At 37.2% G+C, this 22,764-nt stretch overlaps 1 protein-coding gene across 1 annotated transcript in view; it reads right to left on the reverse strand.

The window, feature by feature from the left end:
* Positions 1 to 22,764, reverse strand: part of NBAS (NBAS subunit of NRZ tethering complex) — a 277,415-nt gene that overhangs the window by 140,956 nt on the left and 113,695 nt on the right. The window contains exons 25-31 of the mRNA XM_010947343.3: positions 21,985 to 22,158; positions 17,051 to 17,184; positions 15,124 to 15,186; positions 13,153 to 13,275; positions 9,501 to 9,603; positions 6,321 to 6,550; positions 3,760 to 3,872 (exon numbers count right to left, since the gene is read on the reverse strand). Of these exons, the coding sequence (XP_010945645.2) occupies positions 3,760 to 3,872; positions 6,321 to 6,550; positions 9,501 to 9,603; positions 13,153 to 13,275; positions 15,124 to 15,186; positions 17,051 to 17,184; positions 21,985 to 22,158 (940 nt within the window). The remainder of the gene's footprint in view (positions 1 to 3,759; positions 3,873 to 6,320; positions 6,551 to 9,500; positions 9,604 to 13,152; positions 13,276 to 15,123; positions 15,187 to 17,050; positions 17,185 to 21,984; positions 22,159 to 22,764) is intronic.

Genomic DNA, 22,764 nt, shown 5'->3' on the forward strand with positions numbered 1-22,764 from the left:
TATACGTAAAAACCTGGGTTTTCATAGACGCTTCAGTGGCCTTGTTTGATGAGCTCTTGTATTCTTCTTAGACAAACTCTAGGTTTAATGACTCTCCAATAAGTGATTTCCTTCCTGTTACCACTCTTTCTAGCTCAATAAAATTAAGGTGGAAAACTGAAAACACATATAGCTATGGACCATCATTTTCTCACTTCCTTTTAATGGAACACTCAAGTTTGGTTCTTTGTCTGCTTGTTGCCCTAAGTACAGTATACCACTAACACTTCAAGTTCATTAAATATATTTGGGGAGTAGGATTCTAACAGAATGTAACTGCCATGTTAAAACAAGCTTTTACTTTATCTCTCCCTTAAGCCTCTGGACAACCACTCAGTCGTTCCCTTTTACTCCTTACAATAGAACATGCTAAATTGTATTTCAAAATGTGATATCTTATGTAAATAAATTCAAGCTGTAGATGTTATCTTCCCATGAAGGGAAGAGGTCTCTGACTCCTAAAATTCCTTTTCAAAATGAAATGAATAAACATGAAAAGAAAATGCATGTATGAATCTTTTAATAACTGAGGGTCGCTCAATTCCCTCTGGATCTCACAAATATTTTTTAAAAACTTCTATAAAACAAACACACCCATACAGACACACCCATCTAAGACATAAGAAGCATTTATTGACCAGCAACCCACATGCCAAGCAGTCTCATCACGTTAGAAGGCAGGGACAGCACGTGTCCAGCAAACCACAGATGTAAAGTATCAATTTCAGCCACTCAGTAATGGCATCAGAGGCGCACAATATTTATTGTTACTCGCGATGTTGAAGCACAAATTAGACCACGTAGGTGAGGAAGGAGATAATATGCCTGGGCCAGTCACTTAACTGATGAGTTAGAACACAGGCCAGTCTCCTTCTCAAAGAAACTTTTACTTTCATGCCTCTTCATCAGTAGAGCACTGTCCACTGTTACAAATGCAGTTCTTGAGCCAGACTACCTAGGTTTGAATTCTAGCTTCACCTCTAACTAGCTGTGGGACTGTAAGCAAGCTACTCAACTTTGATCTGGAGAACGAAAACAGTAACAGTCATTATCTCGTAGGCTATTTAAGAGAGTTAATAAACACATGCAAAGCATATTCAGAACATAACAATCACTCAATTATTATTATTATTATTACTAATATAGGCACAGAAATGCTTAAGTATTGGCCCCTGCAGTGTAAGGATTCTCAGTGTTTCAAGCTTTAACTTTCAGGACTAAGGACTATTTCATTATTATCTCCACCCGAGAAAGGTAAAGTTCAAAGACGTTAAATTACAACAGAGCACAGCTCAAAGTGCTGAATCAGAATTTAAACTCAGACGTGACACACGGGCATGAATGAGAAATGAAATGAAATGAGAATGAGAAAGCACGTAAGACCACTCTAAGTCTACATCCGTACGAGGACCCCCAAGTCTGAAAACAGCCGAAATGCCGCTGATGCTCGTAGCGCTCTTACAGTACCCCAGGCACTGCAAACATATGACTTCACCTTTGTAAGAAAGTCTATGAGATGCTTCTAACTATGCCCTTCTTGTAAATGAGAAAAGTTAAACACAAAGAAAGGTTAAGACACGTGTCCAGCCACCCAGCAACAAGCGGCAAAATGTACTCCAGGCTGGAAACCTGACTTACCCTATTGTAGGAAGAATACGGGAGACAACTGGAATATCCTCAATCGGCTCATTTGAATAGTAAGAATAATTTACACACACACAAACGCCCCAGTTATAGGGGAGAGCACACACGTGTACACATGGAAACTCATCACAGGAGACTCCTACACATGGAGCCATTTTTATATGATATTTCTGATCCTGTTTTCATTTAACTCATGAACGATAACATATCCGGTACCACTAGCCTTCACCTGATGAGAAACAGCAATTCCTGGAGTGTGGGCAAAGAAGGCTTCAAAAAAAAAAAAAAAAAAAAAAAAAAGCAAAGTGACAAAATGAACTATTGTACGCTGACTGCAACAAAAATACCTGGACCATAAATCTTTGAATACCAAGTTACTTTTTTGGCTGGTATTACTGATGGATACAAAAGTAGCATAAACCTGAATTATATCTAGCATAAACACAACCAACAGTATACAAAAGGAATATTCCGCCCCCACATCCACAAGGTTTTCTGACAGACATTCTAACAGGAAAACTCCAAATCAATATATCAAGCTGAAAAGCTGTCAAGACATGAAAGTAAAATCTTTCTCAAGACCGGCTGCAGATACTGAAACCCATCCGCTGATCTGCAAATACTGCTAATTGAGCACCACAGAATAATCAGAGCACAATGTAATTTTCAAAATTCAATAGCATTTGGGAAACTATGTTTTGTACTATCTCAATCTGCTTGGATAAATAACTAGCTAAAATAAGACTTGAAGCTATAATGGCTGGACCTAAAAAGTGATATAAGACAGACAAAAGTTTCATAGTTCTCTCGACTCTCTCAGGGCTGAAAACTTCAATTAAAAATATGTGTCTCAGGGGACATAGTTAATGATTTAAGGTATCTGAGAATAAATCAGTAACTCTAATGAGTCCTCACAGTTTTAAGAAGCTTTTAGCTCAAAAATTACATGCACAGTGCAACTGAATAAAATTTACTGGTGATTTACCAATCACCTTGAATGTACTTGTTTAAGATGCTGCAGGGTATTTATAATCGCATACAAATTATTTTCAAAAAGTGATATTCAAGGTAATAGTAATACTACCTATTACAAGTCTAATAAACTTGCGTGACAAACAGAAGTTTAATTTTTAGTAAAACTGCAATGGAAATCCACATGAAAACATGAGACTGTCTCTACTGGCTCATCTTCCCTAAGATCCATTTGATTCAAAGCACCACCGAAGACAAAGACACCAAGGAACCTGTATCAGGCTGCCATTGTCCGAAGGAACTAGAAGTTTTTAAAAAAAAGAGAGAGAGAGAGAGGCAATTCTGGTAAAAATTTATTAAAAACCAGAGAGATGGAAGGAACTCAGCTATACTTCCCCCACCCTCAATTCCAAATATGTCCAGAGTTAAGACTAAACATAAGAGATTGCATGGGAACCAGCCAGGCATGCCTCTGATAACCTAGCTGCCTACTTCATTTGAGGCACTGAGGTCAAGGGTTTGAAGCAACAGAAAACCTTCCACCCACTTATCAGGCAAGGATCTGGACACCAGGAGATGCACAGGGCCCTCTCCGCACAAAGTACAAAAGGACAAGTGACCGGGTAACACGGCACGCTTGTTTGGGGTGGGACTAGCCTAACTTCTACCTTTAGGTAAAAGGACATGAGCAATGTTAAGATACTGCTAGCAATTTAACTCTCAACAACAACTTCCCGTCATTCCCTCTTGTTAAAAATATATATATATAGATTAAATTAAGGAATATTACACAGTTAAGCATAAAAAGAAATAAACATTATCAGTTACAGCTACTTCTATATCTATGCAACTGAAACAAATAAATTGCAATTCAAAACTGATGTAAACCTGAAATGTTCATCCGTAATCCCCTATTTCTACTTTTATTTTTATCCAACAGCCTCACTGCTGTTACCAATATTGGGAAATGGGACAGAGGATGGGACCCGTTGCTAATGGATTATATGACCAAAAGTACTCTTTGGTTTAAAAACCTAAAAAGGAACAATAGTAAACGGATGCAAAATAAGTTAGGGCATGTGACACCTTAAGTAGAAAACTCACCTTGCAAAGGGAGAATCTTCACACCAAATTCTTCAAGACATCCCAGGGCTTGGATAAGATCGAGCTCTTCTTCAACAGCAGCGGGCCTGTCTGTTATCAGCTGTAAGCAGCACCTGGAGAAAAAATACGTTACTTTGCCTTTTTTAAAAATATGTTTAGCTAAGTTGCCTTTCCATATTCAATAACATGAGATCCAACACATATTTCTCAAAAACCTACTACATTGCAGGTAATATGCTAGAGGCTTTCTGATATCTTGTTTAATCCTCACAGCAAGCCTGAGACAGGCAAATACCACCATCGGCTTTTTCAGGAAGCCAAAAAAGAAAAAACCTGAAGCTCAGAGAGGTGAAGTGATTTGCTCAGGGTTACAGTGAGAGTACGCAATGGTATCGCAGCACAAAGCAAGGTACGGAAACTCTGTTTCATGCTCTCTTTACTGTTGACTCCAAAGATAATAATCATCTTACAAATAATAAAACAAAAAATAGATGGAATGCAGATAATGTCCTGTTAGTTCTCTAAGGAAAACAGAAATACCTTCATTCGGTCACAATTGTGCTCTCAGAGGGAAAAAGAATCACCTAAGAAACTGCGCAAGATTTTTCTGATTAAAAAAGCAGTTGGTGACACATTACTGAGATAAACACAGGAGAAAGTGATCTGATGATGTAAGAATTTGTGATACCTACAGAGTATTTAAAGCAAATTTTTTTAAATTCAGAGAAAATGTACTTTAATAAATATTTTAAGTTACGACAATCTTATTTTTCTGCCAGGTGCATGTAGAGTGTAACAATGGGGCATGAGACTAGAAAACACAGGATCAGGCCATGAAGACCTAACAAATGCTACTCATGGACCATCAGATGAGGATATCCAGGCCCCATCACCCACCTACATGACTGAGTTACAGACACAGGCCTAGCTTGCTCTTGCAAAATTTTAGAATTTACATCAGATGGGCACTAACATATACTACTATTGGTTCGAGTATGAACAGTATATAACCTACTTGTGGCATCTACCAAAATTCTAACTGTCCTTGCCTTTGAACCCAGAAATTCCAGTTCTAGGAATTTATACTACAGACAGGCTCTCATATGCCCAGACTTAATTATGGATGTTCACTACCACCGTCTTTTCAAAATGAAAGAAAAGAGACTCAATCAGGAACTAATTAAATAAATTCTATAAAAGTCAAATCATCAAAAAAGAATAAAACAAACCTATATGTACTCATGTGGAAAAACCTTCAACGTAGACTGTAAGTGAATAAAACAAGATATAGAAAAGATGTTGTACAAGTAGTAAGGATTTATCTGTGATTTAAGAAAGAAGAGGGTAACATTTAATAAGAGTCTGGAAGAATGATTTTAAAAACAGCTAAGGGAAAAGGGGCAACTAGAATGAGGAGAGAGACATTGTCAACATCTATCCTTCTGTATTTTTGAACATTTTATCTTGTGGGTGTATTGCTTCCTCAATTAAAAAAAAACTACTTAACAAATAATAATTTAATCAGTAAGAATGGATGGGGTATTTTCTAATTCAATAAAACTGTGAACAATTAAATACACCTGGGCTCAACGGTCACCGTTTGGTTCCATGTTACACACATATGACATTTTTTAAATTAAGGTGAATCACTGTGGGAGAAAAAGGAATGGAATGAAAGGGAAATACTGTAAGTATAGTTTTAAAAATGATCTCTGGGAACACCTGTCAAAAAGATTTAGGTCAAATATAGCTCCCAGTTTCTAAGGCTATTCTATTTGATATTTTCATCATCTGAAATAGAAATACTATCCCTTGGGAGAGAAGGAAAAAAAGTACTAACTATTTTAAACAACTTTGTCAAGTTCAATAACATCGTTTGAGAAAACATGATTCTTTCTGTGGTAAGATATCACTGGGGGAAAAAAGTTACCTTAAGTTTTGCTAGAGTTAAAACAACTACCAGTCCATTTGAGGGGAAAAATAAGATAGATCGTATATAATAAAAACTTGGCAACACAGTTAAACCACAGGGCAAACGTCCCTTATGCAAAAAAGCTCCTAAGAATCAACAGTAAAAAGAGGAACACCAAATTTCCTGTACACAGGCCAGGAGAGGAGCAGAATTCATGGTCCAGAAATTTCCACCTGGAGGACTTTTGAGCTTCATCGTGTAATGAATCAGGACTCCCGTCCCTACGCAGAGCGGAAGCCGTGGAAAGGATACAGACGTCGCTTAATGTGCTGAAATTTTCCAGAACCTGAATTTGCAGGCTATCACATGAATCTCTTCCAATAGGAGAAAAGTACAACCTTACAGATAATCAGCTAGAGTGACTGTGGGAAAGCAGGCTAGACAAAAAGGGTCACAAGAAAGTTAATGAAGATTCATGATGTAATTAAGGTTTCTTTCTATAGTCAAGCAGTAAGTGACTGTCCCTCACCCAGCAGAGTCAATCTGTACTTGCGACAGCGTATTCTGTAGAGTAGAGAATAAAGCCAACCGTGGAGGTTGTGTGTTGACTCCCCTCTCCCTCTCATGGAAGAATACAGACTTGCTCTACCTGGCCAGACCCATGCAGCTGTCTGAGAGGCTGGTAGAAGAATTGAAGTACTCTCTGCTGGCGGCCAAAACCAAGTCGATACTTTTCTCATAACTGACCCTACACTGGGTTTTTCCTTTTTGGGCTCCGCTAGCTGGTGGGTTTATTGAACAAGCACTGCCGTGCATCATCTGCCCAGCCAGGTGGATATTTTCAAGGCGACTGGAACACAGAAGGCTTTCTGTAAATATCTGGGGAAAGAGAAACTGGAATTAGTGCTTACTGAGGGAGGATTCGGTTCTCAGCACAATGGAGGCTCTGATATCCAAGTGAAATAAATTAAAATACATCCATCCTATAGGTAGAGGTCGCATAATATTGTGAATAAAAAAAAAACTCAATAAAAAAAATTCATCTTTTAGGGAGAAGAAATAATTTAACTGAACAAACCAATGCTAAACATAATACCTTAACAAGTTACAAAGAATACTTGAGAAAATAAAGTTTATTCTCATTAAAAATGAGATCCATTAGACATACTGTCCCAAACTCAACAGGGCCCACTCTGATTAACCTATTTATAACATTTCAATTTTTTAAAAGAAAATCTTTGAATATGGTACACATAATGACTACTTAAAGCACATGAAGTCGTTCTCACAAACTAAACACCCAAGCTACAAATGTTAAACTTAGTCATTAAAATTACAATATACCATAACAGTTTTTTTTCCCAACCAGCAAATTAAAACCTATTTAAATAAAACAAAAGCCACTGATGACAGGTATTCATGCAAATGTCCTATTACTCTATAAAGCAACTAACAGATCAAAGAACATAAAATTTATTCTACAACTGAGATTACTTACTTACTCCAGAAAGTCATAAAGAGATCCCTTTAAACCCATACTAATGACGTCAATATGTAATTAGTACAAGAACTTCCCCAAGGATGCTCTTTCCTATCAGGCCACTGTGAGATAAGCTTAGCATAGAAACAAAAGCAAGAGATGAAAAGATTTCACAGAGAAGTAAAAGTCTCCTTGTAATTAAGAAAACTACCCAACTTTCCTAGGACCTCCTTATTTTCATTTGTTTCTAGGCTTCTGGAGAAGGGATTTTTAGACAGGCCTTTACTAAAATGACTGATAAGGATAAAATTACTGATATCTACAAAGTATTCACTATAAGATACATATTGTGACAGAAAGCAAATTGTCAATAAGTAACCTTAATCACTTAGACTGACAGGTGAAAACAGTTTCCTCCAAGTGACCAAAATGACTTAGATATAACACTTTCTCTATTCTTTGGGTTTAGTAAGCCATAAAGAGTCAAAATAATTCAGTCACTCCAATATTTTAAAATTTTGCTAAAATAAACAATATAGATTTCTGCCCTACAGGCTACACAGAAGTCTTCAACTTTATCAAAATTGTGCCAATGAGATTTCAAACTGTTTTCCAAGGACAGCAAAACCTAATACGGCAGCCACAAGTCAGTAAGACAATACAGCATGACTGAAATGGCACTAAAACATTTTAAAATGTTTAAGTTTGCCAAATCTACATTATCTTCTTCTAGAACTGTTTCAAGACTTTTAATATGATTTCAAACGTTTTCTCAAAGGAGAGAGACAAATAGGCCAAAGTCATTAAAATATCAAAGCCTGGTACCAAGGTGCTAAAATGTAACACGAACAATGCAGCACATCGAGTTGTTACGACAGATTACACAGGAGCCAGTTCAAGTGTAATATACTTAGTGTCAATTTTTAAATCAGCATCAGGAAATACCAGGAAATAATGCTATTCCTACTTTAAAACACGATTTCAGGCATACTGATGACAGTAAGATTTTGGACCCCAGTGCATATAGATTATTTTCTCCTGTAACTGAATTTCAGGTTTTCAAAGGGTAAGTTACTGGCAGTTGTACGTGGTCTGAGATTGTAATCATCAAAATAAACTTTACACACATCAAGCATTTAAAAACTTGAAGTTCAAATATAAAATCATTCATTTCTCAAAAGCCTGTATTAGTGCTCTTTTGTTAAAATCAGCTTGAATTAAAATACCAATCAGTTTCACAGAGACCCATTTTATAACTCTCATTTTATCAGGGGTTGTGCTTTGCAATGTCAGAGCAGAGCAACACAAGAAAGCGTCTATGTAATTTTGGTCTGGCTTATCTGGCTTATCAAATGGGAGTCCTCTTTAAAACCGTATCTCATTAAAAATGGGTTAGCTGAATCATTTTTTCCACACAAACCATGAATGATTTGGTGGTAACACACATACCTTCCAAAGTAAGGATTAAATCCCCCTGGGTTACACTCCTAGTAGACTGACCATTCTTAAGTATCCTTTGTGTTCCAGACACTCTAATACGCATGGTATGGTGATGCCTACCTAGGAGCTCATGACCACGGGGAAGAAACACACATAGAAACAGACAAGTCACTGCATTTGAAAGCAAGGCTATAATAAAGACAGGTTATATAAAAGGACAAATGAAGGCATCCTAGAGGGCATAATGAGTGAGCTGAATCCTAAAAATTATCAGCAATTTTCAAATTAAAAAAGAGGAACATATTCCAGGCAAAGGGAATGTGCACAAAGTCACAGAAACAGGAAACAGCATCGTCAGTGGAGGGACTCAAGGCAGACCTGGCACCACAGAAGCACAGGGTGGAGAATGCACAGGGTAGCTGCAATCTGCTGTGGCTTTCAACGTCATGCTAAGAAGGATGGATAGTTTCTGACTGTAGATATGGAAGAAGCAGTGCATTTTAAAAGGGGAAGTGTCACGAAAAGGTCTGTTTCAGAAGAATACTCTGTCAGCTTAAGAAAGAAAGAGATATGGAAGTAAGGAGACAAGTGTGGACAATACTGTAATTTATGAGATGAAGACAGGACAGATTAGAAAGAGTCAAGTACGATTTGGAGTTTTCCAGCTGAGAATTAACCCGCTAAATAAATCTAAATAGATGGTGTTGAAATGGACAGAGAGAGAAGATAGGAAGTTAGGTATGAAAGCGCTCCAACTGTAAAGCACTACTCAATTACCAGCTATTATTCGATAACTCAGTACTGTTACTTAGAGTGAAGCTTACAGTCATCATCTTTGTGTCCAATAAACAAACTGTAACGACCAAAATTTCTAAATTAAAAGGAAATAATTTACATACGGAGAGTTACCTCATAGCAAGCGTCAGCATCTAGACACGTGTAAACATTCTGCTGCATAGTTAACATGTCTTGCAGCAACATTCTCCAGTGAGACTCACCGACAGGAGGCTGCCTGGGGAAAACAAAAGAGAAAAGAAAAAAGAAAGTAATTCATGAAACTTCTCTCTTCAATTGGCCAAAAGCAAAAAAATCAGTGCCACCATTCTGTACGCCAACACGGCTCCCAAATGGTCAATAGGAATGCATCTCACTTGAATCTCCAGGAAAACACTTTGATTAAAGATGGAGGGAAAGGCTGGGCAGCGACGCATCAACGCCAGAGATGCTCCAGAGCTGCTCTGTCCTAGGCTGCCTAGACGCAATGGAATAGCATTCAACAGTAACAAAAGGGAAACAAGCTGTGAGTTTCTCAGGTAAAATGAAGCACGGTTAGATAAAGCAGCTGTGACACAGCAGAAAAAGCACCTGGAGACAGGATAATCCGCTTCAGATCCCATCTTCATCGCTCTGCAGTCACCATCAGGGCATCTTCTTAACCTCAACCACACATGCAGACCCAGAAGGCAACCAGATGCCACACCTGGCTGAGTGAGGGCAGAAGTCACAGCAGCTCGCCCCCAGGGCAGCCTCGATAGTTGCTCTCAGTGGGAGCCCTTGCAGGGGTCCACAGGGCATCCAGCATCAGACGGAGCGCTGCAGGGGTTCTCTTCCGCCCAGGTGACAGTCCAGGGGCAACAACAGAGAGCCCTGCAGGGTAGCTGCCGTTCCTATCTGGCTTAGGAAGAAGCGCCATGCCCCACAAAAGCCAGTATCTTCTGTAACAATTTCACAGGCATGGCTTTCAGGGTCCCCTCAAGGACATGGCAGTGACCACACACAGGAAAACCCCAAGTACAAAGCATCTATCAGGTTTTCTAGCTCATTTACAGTTCTTTCAGGTCAGAAGCAATTTACCAATCAGGGATCAAGCAGTGAGGCCCACAATCAAATACCATTTCATGTCAGTATCCAGAGTTACAGAGTTAGAGAATTAATGGGTCGGGGTCTCCTGCAGCAGGGGAAAGGGTTTTGTCAACAATGTCACAGTCAGTCACGTATCAGCTGTGGGATTGTGAGGATTTAATAAGCCTGAATTTCAGTTTTCTCACTTAGAGCCCATTTGAGAGAGTGGTAAAGAATGGATGAGATTAACTTTGATAAAATACAGGCACTGAAGCAAGATTTTTCCTAAGTATAAAAACAAGCTCAATTACCTGTATGGATTTGAATAAATTTCTTAATTTCCTTTAACTTTAGATTCCCTTTTTGTATATTGTGAGGATTAATTTAAACTAGAATGTATGAAAAGACACTCCTCATATTTTTCTGGTATAAAACAGTATTCAATAAAAGTGAAGGAATGAATCTGAAAGTTACAAACAGATTTTGTTTGTTTTCCTGTAGTCACACACATAATCACTAAATATTGTCTAGCAGGAGGGAGAAAATGCTGTAATCCTCTCTACCTCTCTCCAAAGTTCATCTTTCTTGAATATATATGTGAAGTTTGGAACCATCACATGTTTATTTTCTAGTCTTGAAGTTCTACATAATCATGAATCTCATTGTTTGAAAAGGGTAGGTTTTGTTCTGTTTTGTGTGTGTCAAATACCAACTGGATGTCTCTTCTCCATACATCTTTTTCTTTCTTACGCATTAAGGGCAAATAGACTGTGTTTAACAGCATTGCTATGGAAAAAGTATGTATTGGGGGATCATTCCTGTAAAAACTCTAGTCTTCAGGAATTTTTTCACCTAAAATTTCTAATAACCATATGTTTCATTTGCTTACAGCATTTTATATTTGTTATGCAAGATGGGCAATTATTTCTGTTCCATATGCAAAAAAAGCTTAAGAGAACACATTTTTCCCCCAGCATACGAACATACAAAACAAACTGACATATTTGCAAGTCGTCCAGGATAATCCCTGATATGTCTCCACTAGTTAGACCATGCGAACTCCTTGGGTGGGCTTCAAAGACCTGAAGGGCTCTGTCAAATTTGAATCGCAGGCAGGTAAGCAGCAAAATGTTTGACGAAATGAGTGTTCATCTTGCACCAGCTTCATAAAATTAGACCTGGGCATTGTCTAGCTAAATTCAAGTTCTCCCAGCCCAGCTGTTCTGGAAGCCAGCAACACTGGGACAGATGGTATTAATGTTTTCTCACACATGGTTAGCTGTAAGTACAGGTTCTAATTAAAATAAATTATAAGACATTATTTCCAGTGGCCTTTTCAGAATATATTCAGTAAATAAGAACCAAAAGTAGAACTTGGAGGCACTATACAAGAGGTTTGCAAATTATCAGAGAAATACTTGAATACGAACATGAAGTATTAGTTACAGCTTTGGAATGGAGGTGGATTTTCCTGGGAAAAACAGTCTTGCACTCAAGGTGGTAAAACCTGATTTGTGACAGATTCAATGAAATCTGTCACCATTTAGAATATGCATAAGAATATTCTAAAGGTGCTGAAGGCCAAGCCATGGTAGTGTATATGAAATAATTAAGATTCATTTCAAGTTGGCTACTTTGAAAAAAGAGGCCATATTCTCTGATACAGTCATAGTAAGTAGAAAGTCACAAGCAGAAATTAACTTCAAGGACTGCAGAAGTATCTGAGGGATTCAATGGAGAGCCAGCAGGCAATGCAGCAGCAACAGCTGGAGAGCAGGTCCTAGAGGAGAGCCAATGTGATGGGAAATACTGACCATTCATTTATAGTTGTAAAGGAAGTTTAAGACTTACACTGTCAAACTTTCTAAATTATTCATTTAATAATTACTGAGAGAAGGCCACTGATATGTGAGGTTCCAAATTAGATGCGTGGTGACAGTAACACTTTCCCTAGATAAACTTATGATTTCTCAGGGAATATAAGGCATACAAATCACCAACTATAGTGAACTGTCAAAAGAGAGACAAGGAGAGAGTTTTAAGACTTATATAAATCTACTATAATTAATACAGTATGATTGTTAAAGGAAAGACAGACAAATAGATATAGGACCCCAAAATAGGCCTCCGTTATATGGAAAATTGATTTTCAACAAAGATTCAAATGTACATGACTATTTATAGCACCTATATTTGTAAAAGCCAAAACTCAAAAGCAAATGTCCATCAACAAGTGAATAAACAAAATGAAACGAACCCATCAATGGAATAGTAGTCGGCAAACAAATGGAATAAACTTTTGATCCATGACACAGCATGGATGAATCACAAAATAACCATGCGGAGTGAAAGAAGCGAAACAAACTTGTGTGACTCCATTTACATAAAATTCTAGGAAATTCAAAGCAGTACACGGGTACAGAAAATAAATCACTGGCAGCCGGAGGAGCGGCTGGGCATGTGGTGAGGAGAAGCAGAAGGGGGGACGGGATTATAAATGAGTAAAAGAGAGTTTTTAGGGGTGATGGATATGTTCATTATCCTGAATGAGGTGATGGCTTCATGGGCATACACACATACCGTAACTTACCAGATACTTCTATACTTTCCATATGTGCAATTTATTGTTGGTCAACTATAACCCAAAGTTAAAAAAAAAAAAGAGCAGTACTTATTTTTAGTCATATACAATTATCAATTAATTTTGTTTATTACTTACTTCCGACCGGTGTGCCTGGTCAATCTAACCATCAGCTTGCGTGCCTCTTCTGAGCTAGACTGAGTATTTTTAACAAATGAAATTGGTTTCTCAAGTCCATGTTTCTCCAAAATCTCTGACACACTGTTAAGTGAATGAAGAATTTTTAAAGAAGTCTTGCTACCACACAAAAAACTCTAATAATTTTAAACATATAAGTAGCACTTAGATGTTAAGTATTAAAAAAAAAAGTAGCACATGAAATGACCCAATTTTATGTATTATATTAATTCTCAGCAAAAAAAAAAAACCCTAATAGTTATGTATCAAATCTTATTACCCCTACTGACTTTTACTACAATATAAGGTAATACATTTTTTAAAGTCAATATATTTTTTAAAAAGCCTGGTATATCCTTATTTCAAAATCTTTTTTACAATTTTCCTGTACTATAAAAGCATCAAGTCAGCAAAACAAGCCAATCTATTATTGCAATACCCAGCTTTAACTCTTTAACAACCCTAGTGAGTATTTTATTACAGGCAAGGTTGCTAGAAGAGCAATAAGCAAAGAATTTTACAGTTGGAGAACCACAGAAACACCATAAGGCTCAATTTCCCTTAAGAATCCACCCATTCCATAAACAAACAAGATTCTTGTTCTCATATGAATCTTCTTGAGATATCCCATTCCATAATCATCAGCATTGTATATATACCTTGTCTCACACTTATGAATTAACCACCACTGGGCTTAAAAAGAAGCCAGACAGAATTCAGTAACTCTTCACAAAGATACGCTTCATGGGTCATGTCACCTGACAATATGTACAACTGAAACATTTACCAACTATTAATGGCTATGAGGTAGAACAGGAATAAAAAGTTTTCCTTTTAAGAGGTGAGTAAATCAAGCTGAACAGTGAAAGATTTCAGTATCATCCAGAAACCTATACGGTGTTACCACTTTCTTGAGGTATTAAGAGCATAATTTGACTATCAAAACACCCATGGTTATACCCAGGAGCATTCAGTGAAATAAATGATGTTTATTATGAAATAATAATGTTTATGAAATAAATGATGTTTATCATACTCTCTCTTTGACAAAGCTCTTTTTAACTTTATTAGGGAAACAAAGGTAGCCACGCAGATTTGTAAGAAATGAATCTATATTGACTTAATCCATTAAGCTTTGGTCAAACTATGCTTATTTTTCAGAGAGGCTTGGGGGAAGAGAGAGACACCTAATTAGTAGATTCCAAATCTTATACTTCACTATACACATTACCACTATCAAGTGATGTCATTGCCTATAATTTCTGTAATTATATATTGGAAGAACAAAATTTATTATTACTAAAATTTTATTTTTAATGCAAATGCTTAAAAATTACACAAAAGTACATTACGTAAACATGTAAAATAGAATACTGGTAAACAATATCAGACTGTCTGAACAGCAAATCAGAAGTTTTCAGTCTCCCAAAGGGACAGTTTAATGTTTCATTTTCACAGTAAAGAATATTGATAGAGTTACCAATATAATCCAGACATTCAGTCAAGTGTCCTGTACCCAAAAAAGGAAAGTTAAGGGTATAACATTGTTTGCTGATATTGTAATAACTGCTGCAGGAACTAATATTTCTTATTTACCTACTATGTGTAAGGCACTTTAAATGCTTCATCTAATATTAATTCCACAATCTCATGAGCTAGATATTATAGATAAGAAAATCCTAGGCTCAGCTAATAAGTGACAACACCTAGATTTGAACACAGGTCTACTGGTCCTCAAAGTCCATGTCCTTATTGCTGCAGCACTCTGCTAAAATAAGCTGGTATTACTTCATTATTAAGAAAACTCCCCCCTAAGATAGTCAAACAAATATGAGGTCAAACTGGAAATGGCTACTGGGCGTATTTAAGGTAACATTTCTTGGGCAGACCCCCTTAATCAGCATAGAACCAACAGATTGTCATTTTTCTCACCTGAGAATGTGTTCCAGCTGGTCTACCATGTCATGCAGGGCTGTGGTTACCTCTGTTTTATGACTAAAGGATTAAGAAAAAAGAATTAAAATTAAGTTTTAGTAGTAGCTCTTTACCTAAAATACCAAACTCACTAAGTTAGAAAAAAAAAGTTTCCCTTTTACTTAATATATAACAATATTATGCTGACTAGGGAAAATTTCAGCCTTATCCTTTTCCCATCAATTTTTCACCTGATTTCTGTACCACTAATGACTACATGAAAAAAATGATTTCACACTGGGTTGCAAAATTAGTGACTTCTAGCATTCATTTCACAAAAAAAATAAAAATTTCCTTGGAAGGAAGAGAGAGACGGGGAAAAGAAGACAGGGACAGCAGAAAAATAAAGAGCAAAGAAAATGAGAAAACAGAGCATGAGGACTTCTTGTCTAAATACCTGATTTTGTAAATGAGAAAACGAATGACCAGAGAAGTTAAGTGACTCAGAAGAAGTCACAAAGGCTTAGAAACAGGTGCACTAAATGTTCATTCAGTGTTCTTTCATGTACTCTTACTAACTTCTCCAAATATCAAATTTATAATATGTACTACATGTTAGAAGAGAGATTAAAGGAATGATTGTTGTGTGACTTCAAAAGAGAAAATATAAATCTGATTTGCATATAACTAAATGATCCAAAAGAATGTTACATAAATTTCTATTTAAACATAAGCCCAGTTAAAAATTTTGTATATGCATTCCTCAAAAAATTAAAAATAGAACCACCACATGATTCGGCAATTCTACTTCTGGGGACATACCTGAAGAAAACAAAATCACTATGTCAAAGAGCTATCTGCACCCCATGTTCACTGCATCACTATTTATAATAGCCAAGACACAGACTCAATCTAAGTGTCCATCAAAGGATGAAGTGGATAAAGAAAATGTTGATAACTCACACAGACACACTCACAGACAGACACAGGAATAGTATTCAGCCATAAATAAGAAGGAAGTCTCACCATTTATGATAACATGGATGAACCTTGAGGGCTTTATGCTAAGTGAAATATGTCAGACAGAGAAAGACAAACACTCTATGATTTCACTTATATGCAGAATCTTAAAAAAAGAATCACAGAAAGAGAGATCAGATTTGTGGTAACCAGAAGTGGGAGGTGAGGAACTGAATGAAGGTGGTCAGAAGGCACAAACTTCCAGTTATAAGATAAATAAGTACTGGGATGTAATGTACAACATGAGGACTATAGTTAACACTTTTGTATGTTATATTTGAAAGCTGCTAGGAGAATAAATCCTAAAAGTTCTTATCAGAAGGAAAAAACACAAGGGTTTTTTTTTGTATCTGTAAGTGATGATGCTTTTTAACTAAACTTATTGTGCTAATCATTTCACAATGTATATAAGCCAAGTCATTGTTATAAACCTTAAACTTATACAGTGTTATATGTTAATTATATCTCAATACAATGGAAAGAAAAAACTAAGTTATGTATATTCATACATTACTACTTAAAAGTTTTACTCTAGGTAAGGGCCAAAAACAATTCATAGAAGAAATAAATATACTAGTCCACAAATGTGAAAAAATGCTTAATTAGAAACACAACTTCCCACAAAGAGGTATCACTAACTATCCACTTAAGGAACTACTTTTTTTTGTGGTGGCAGTGGCATTTTTGTGTTTTAATGGATAATTAATTATCAAGGTTGACAAAATTACAGTTACTTCCCATATACTGTTAGAAAAACAGAAGTTCACCCCTAGGCAACAGGTTTGCAAGATGATTTCATTCTCTTCTTTATTTTTTTTATATTCCCAAAAGTCTCTACAATGAACATTCAGGGAAGCAACATTTTCATTTTAACTGTTAGAGTAAAAAGACACAACCATAAAATCAATGTACTGTGGGTTCTTACCCGTATCCTCTTTGGGGCAGACATTCTAAGATGTCATAGCAAAGAGAGAGTTGGTCATTTCGTTCACAGTTATAGATGCAATCTAGTGCTACTGCCATCAGTTGGTCCTGATCAGGAATGATTTTTTGCTGCAACTAGAGAATATAAAGCATGCTGTACTAAACGTCAATGGATTTACAGTCAGTTTTTCCATATCCCAGTACTACTGTCAATAGAATATTAAATGGTGCAATTAATCAGCTGCAGAAACAAATCTTGGTTTTTCTTTAGCTTTCAGACTTTTGGGGTCTTTAATAATTCTAAATGAAATTGAATTTTAATTACAGAATAGCTAGAAAAGATAATTTGTGCCCAAAAGCTCTGCATCTGTTGAAAACAGAATCTTCAATTTATGACCCATTCAAGATAAAGCAGATAGAAGAAACAGTGAATTAAAAAGGAAAGTCATTAAAAAACATTTCTAACCCTAAAGCCAAATTTTATGTGTTTCAATCACAAAAAATATTTAAAATTCCTTAACTAATATTCAGAGATGTTCAAACCTGCTATTTTTCAGTATGCATTATACATTAGTCATTTAACTAAACAGCACTGACATCTTATTTGAAAGAAGTCACACTGTGATGTAATAACATGGATATCACAGAACATACTCCGTATTTCTGATGCAGAAAGGTGCTATGCTGGGTCACCTTCACCTTGCAAGCCACAGATTCCCATTCTTAAGAGTATTTTCTGAGATACAAAAGTAACAGATTTGAGCCTTGTTTTTCTCATCTATAAAACTGGGATATTAACATCTTCCTAATAGAATTGTTGTGAGGATGAAATAAATTAATACATGTAGAATGCTTGTATTATCACCATAAAACCTAAAATGGAAGTTTGAAACTATTTTCTTTAAGCCCTTTTCAACAACAAAATACGTTTAATTTCCATAATAAAGATCTACAACATTTTAGTGGAAACTCACAAAACAGATCGGAAAGTGATGGAGAGAAGCTGCCAAGAAAAGTCAGTTTCTTAGTAAAAAAAAAAAAAAAAAAATCACATCGGTGGATGAAAAGAAAAAAATGGACGGAAATAAACATTCAAGGTTACCAGGGAAGAAAGGTTTTCTAACATAGTGGGGTTAAAGGAGTTATATACATATATGTCTTCAAGGTATTAAAAAAAGAAATATATCATTAATTTAACAACAGCACTTGACAAAGAGTTAGTTATCCAAGGTCGCAAAATGACAAGCTGGTGAAATAGGGACAGACAGGGCACAATAAAAGTAAATATTAGTAAAAAATTAATGGAACTAGCTAACTTTTCCCATTTTCTTATTGTGTGCCAGGTACTATTTCTAAGCATTTTACATGCATTAATTCATAAACCCTCGAAACAACACTGTGAGGTCAGCACTGGTATCACTTATTTTACATAAAGGGACAATCAAGGCACCGGGACGACAAACAACTGGCTCGAGTCCCAGAGCTGGTCACGGTCAAGCCAGCACTGGATCGCGGGTGACTGGCTCTGGAGCTGAAGCTAAGCGTAGGCTCTCATCACCCTGGAGAAGAGCTTCACGTGCAGAGGAGGGCGAGAGACTGAGAAAAGTAGGGTAGTAAACAACTCATACATGGTGAGAGAGCATCTGGAGAAGATGAAAAAACTGAAACCAGTTTCAGCCAAGGAACAACTTGTGAAACCAGCTGAAAATGAAGCCAGAGTCCTTGATGTTTTCCTCCATCTTCCTGCCTCCTGTCTTTTCCTCCCTGAGACATTAATGTGTCGCTTGAGAGTTAAATGTTCCAGAGCCCACATTTGATCAGGTATGTTCAAAACCCTGGGTTGCAAACCCTTCAGCAGACCTTCACCTTGAAAGATCAAGAGTCATCTTTGCGCCTTCCACTCAAGCTCCTGGGTGGCCCGGTGCCGACCCACTTTCCTGGTCCTATGAACCTTCCCACTCAAAGTTTTAGTTCACTCAAGTTGAATTACTTGCCTTTATCTAAATATGCTATTAGTCTGATTACGTCTCCTTGTCTTATTCTACTCCTACCTGGAATGTCTTCTCCAGGCACTTGGTCTTAAAACCTTAGTCTCTAAAACCTACAAAATAAGAATCAACAGGATGCAGTATCGTCATACTACTCTCGTACATGAATCCTGTTTCCTCTCTGTTCTCCTTAGGAACCTTTTTCTCTGCTTCCGGTGCCACTCAGCATACCTTTCTTAATACAATCTACTGTGTACATGAATCATAAGGCTCACATTTAAGACCGTTTTCATTGTTGTCTTATTAGAGTCTCTACAAGATGTCTAAGTTTATATAGTGTAAGACACTTCTCTTTATTTCCATCATTCCTGTGCCTGTAACTCAGCAGTCATTATTAAACCATCACATTTGCTCTACCTCAAGTTAATGTAAGAGAGCCCACCTAGGACTTTCTAAGAAGACAGTAAGTTTTCCCCACCACGGGCAGCAAATTACCTCCCATATTGCAGAGCAAGCTAAAATGTAAGAAAGTCATAATTTTTTAAACAAAGTCTTAAAATTATGTACTTCTAGACAACAAGAAAAAGAACAATAGACGTCAAGATAGAATACCTGGAAAACCCTGGAGAATCAAGCAACAAAAAAAATCAGAGAAGTAGCTGAATACAAAATTAGTAACTTTCATGAACACAAACAATAAACAGAGGAAATGAGGGTAAAGAAAACTCAATTTGTAATATAAACAGAGAAAATCAAGTGCTTTGTAATAAATTAACAAGAAATGTGCAAAACCTCTATGAGGAAAAATTTTAAACACTCCTGAAAGACACTGAGAAAGATATGAGCAAACAGAATGATTTCCCCTATTCTTGAATAGAGTGACTTTAACACTATACTAAAATTCAGACAGAAACACAAATATACAAAAACAACTTTAAAAAAACTGGGGAAAAAAATACTACAGAGGATGACTACCCTTACCAGACTTTAAAAACACGTCATAAAATTCCTGGAGAGCAGGATCTTGAAGGATGGGTAGGTATTTGTTAAATGAGGAAAGGGGCCTGACCATCCCAAACAAATGAAATAGCCTAGAAGAACACAAAGAGGCATGAAAGAACCTGACAGGGCGAAGAGGTGAGGAGTTAGTGGGAGTGGACTAGTGCATTCATGGAGGGGAATGAGGCTGAAGACAGAGACTAGAAACAGATGGCAGAGAACCTTCCAAGCCACTCTGGAGAGCCCACCATTTCATGTCATGATCTATGGAGAATCTCTGGTGGCCTGCAGGCAATGGTAGGCCACCAGAGATTCTCCATAGATCATGAAATGATCAAAACTGTGCTGCGGAAAGATAACATGGAGAGAAATAGGTGGGACTGGAATAGAGGAGCCCAGCAACACGGTTGTTCTCTGCCCCGATGTTGACATATTTCAACAAAGGCAAATGGCTGTATGTTTTATTCAAAAGGCACATGCAAAATTGCCGAGTAAAAACAACAAAAAGCTGACTACATACAAAGGACTTACAAGACTCTGTAAGGAAGAAGAATCACAAACAAGATTACTGGAAAGAATCTGAAGTCATTTCCTTCTTCCTCATAAAACATTCATAGTCCATCCATCCTGCTTCTCACACAGGTTGCCATAAGCAACCCACCCTCGGTTCACAGTAAACCATGCCACGTTTAAACTCAGAATACTAAGTGGAAACTGCTTATGAGAAGATGGAGAACTCTAAACAGCCAACGAACAGAGAGATTTCCAACAGACAACCCTTTCAGAAACCAAAGAATGTGTGAGGTTAACTAAGCAATGTTTTCCTTCTTATCTTGATTATTCTGGTCCACAACCGTATAGCTTTGAGGACTTCAGATTGCTAACAAAGGCAGTACGAGAAGTACATTCAGTTAGAATTTAGGACTGGGAGGGGCCTTCAATGGCTCCTGCACGAACCCCAACCTAACACTTTAAATCTCACTACAAAGTCAGTGCTTCGAGTAATTACACCACCTGCTTGAGTCAATGAAAAGGGAGCCACTATCCCTTGAAACAGCATTGATTTGTGGCTAAATTAAGAGGTCACGGACATTGCAAAAGTAGGCTGCACATAACAAATGACTTACCTCCAGCAAATCTGAACAACTATTTAAACCCTATAGAAATATAGATAGATCAGTCTTAAGCACATAGAAGCATCATTAAGAATAATTACAAGAGTGCGGTGGGCATAACTCAGTGATGGAGCACGTGCTTAGCATGCACAAAGTACTGGGTTCAACTGCCAATACCTCTGTTAAAAACAGTAATAATAAATAAATAAATCAGTAATAGAAATATTTTTAAAAGAGTAATTACAGGATCTTATGAGATCTTAAAGATTTTAATAAATATTTTGAAGGCCCTCAATGGCAAAAACCTTTTCTTCTCCTATTGGGGTTATGGTAAAGCATATGGTTAAGAGCACAGCTAGGAAATTAGAAAATCTATATTTGAACCCAAGTTCCACTCCTCACTATGACCCTGGCCAATTGCCTGGCCACTCCATATCACGATTTTCCTTTTCTATTAATATTAATGTTATAAAAATATCTACCTCAGAGGATTGTTATAAGGATTAAATGATTTAATACTTGTAAAGCACCTGCCCTTAGTAAGAACTCAATACCTTACAACTATTAGTCTTTCTGATACTGCCTTTTCCATAATATAGTAGAGTGAACAGACTTTGGAGTAAATCAATAAGATAAACATAATCTTATGAATTTCCCAAAAATTTTTGGACTCAACTGCTGAAACATTTTTAAAGAATAAAATGACAACTATTTCTTTTTCTGTTTAAAGGGAAATTACTTGCAAAGCCTATTACTAAAAAATTGAGAAATAAAACCTGATTTTGTAGGGGAAAAAGTACAGAGATTTTTAAGAAGTTAAAGTTTCTACTTACATCAGGCTTGGAATGCTGAAATATCTTCAGGGGAAATTTCAAATCCGCTTTGGCTAAAGTTACTAAATACTCTTTTAAGAGCGCATTAGCCGCGCCGGGAGACTGCTTCTCACAACGATGCAGAAAGGGAACCATCCACTGGTAGGCGCTTGTCACATACTTGTCCTCAGAACACTGCAAGTGTAATTAACCAAAGCAAAACACACGTTAAACACCTGATAATAACAGACAGCAAGTTATAGAACTCAAAGATAATCAGACTCAGGTTAAACAATAAAAGCCCAATGCTTTCTAAAACAGATGCTCTGGTTCCCCCCTCACAAGAAGACAGAGGCGGCAGGAGAACCAGCCTCCGCCCGCGGCTGCCTGAGCCCCCAGCAGCAGGGCGCGGAGGCCCACCTCTTCATGCCACGGTCACTCTGGGGCCTCACGGCCTGAGCCCAGCTCTGGAAGACAGACACGCTGATGCTGCTACTACCAGTCGGTCATGAGGTCTTCCGGAGCACAGAGGGGCCCCATCCCACAGTGTACGCGTGTGCTTGTGTTAAAAGAATCAGAGAGGGAAAGAGAAAGACCGTAGGCCAACAGGAAGTGTGAAACAGAAAAGGGCAGAGAACAAGCATAAAGAAACTCTGGAAAGGAGCCACTTGAGGAAAGAGTCTCATCCATAAAATCCCAGACTCTCTCCCGTCCTTTTCCTCTTCTGTTTGTTCTACCCCCGCACGTCCATCTTCAAAAACTCCAAATGACACACATCATCTTGCTTATTATCCTTGAAAC

The sequence above is a fragment of the Camelus bactrianus genome, chromosome 15 (genome assembly GCF_048773025.1).
Source record: "Camelus bactrianus isolate YW-2024 breed Bactrian camel chromosome 15, ASM4877302v1, whole genome shotgun sequence".
NCBI classification, from domain to species: Eukaryota; Metazoa; Chordata; class Mammalia; order Artiodactyla; family Camelidae; genus Camelus; species Camelus bactrianus.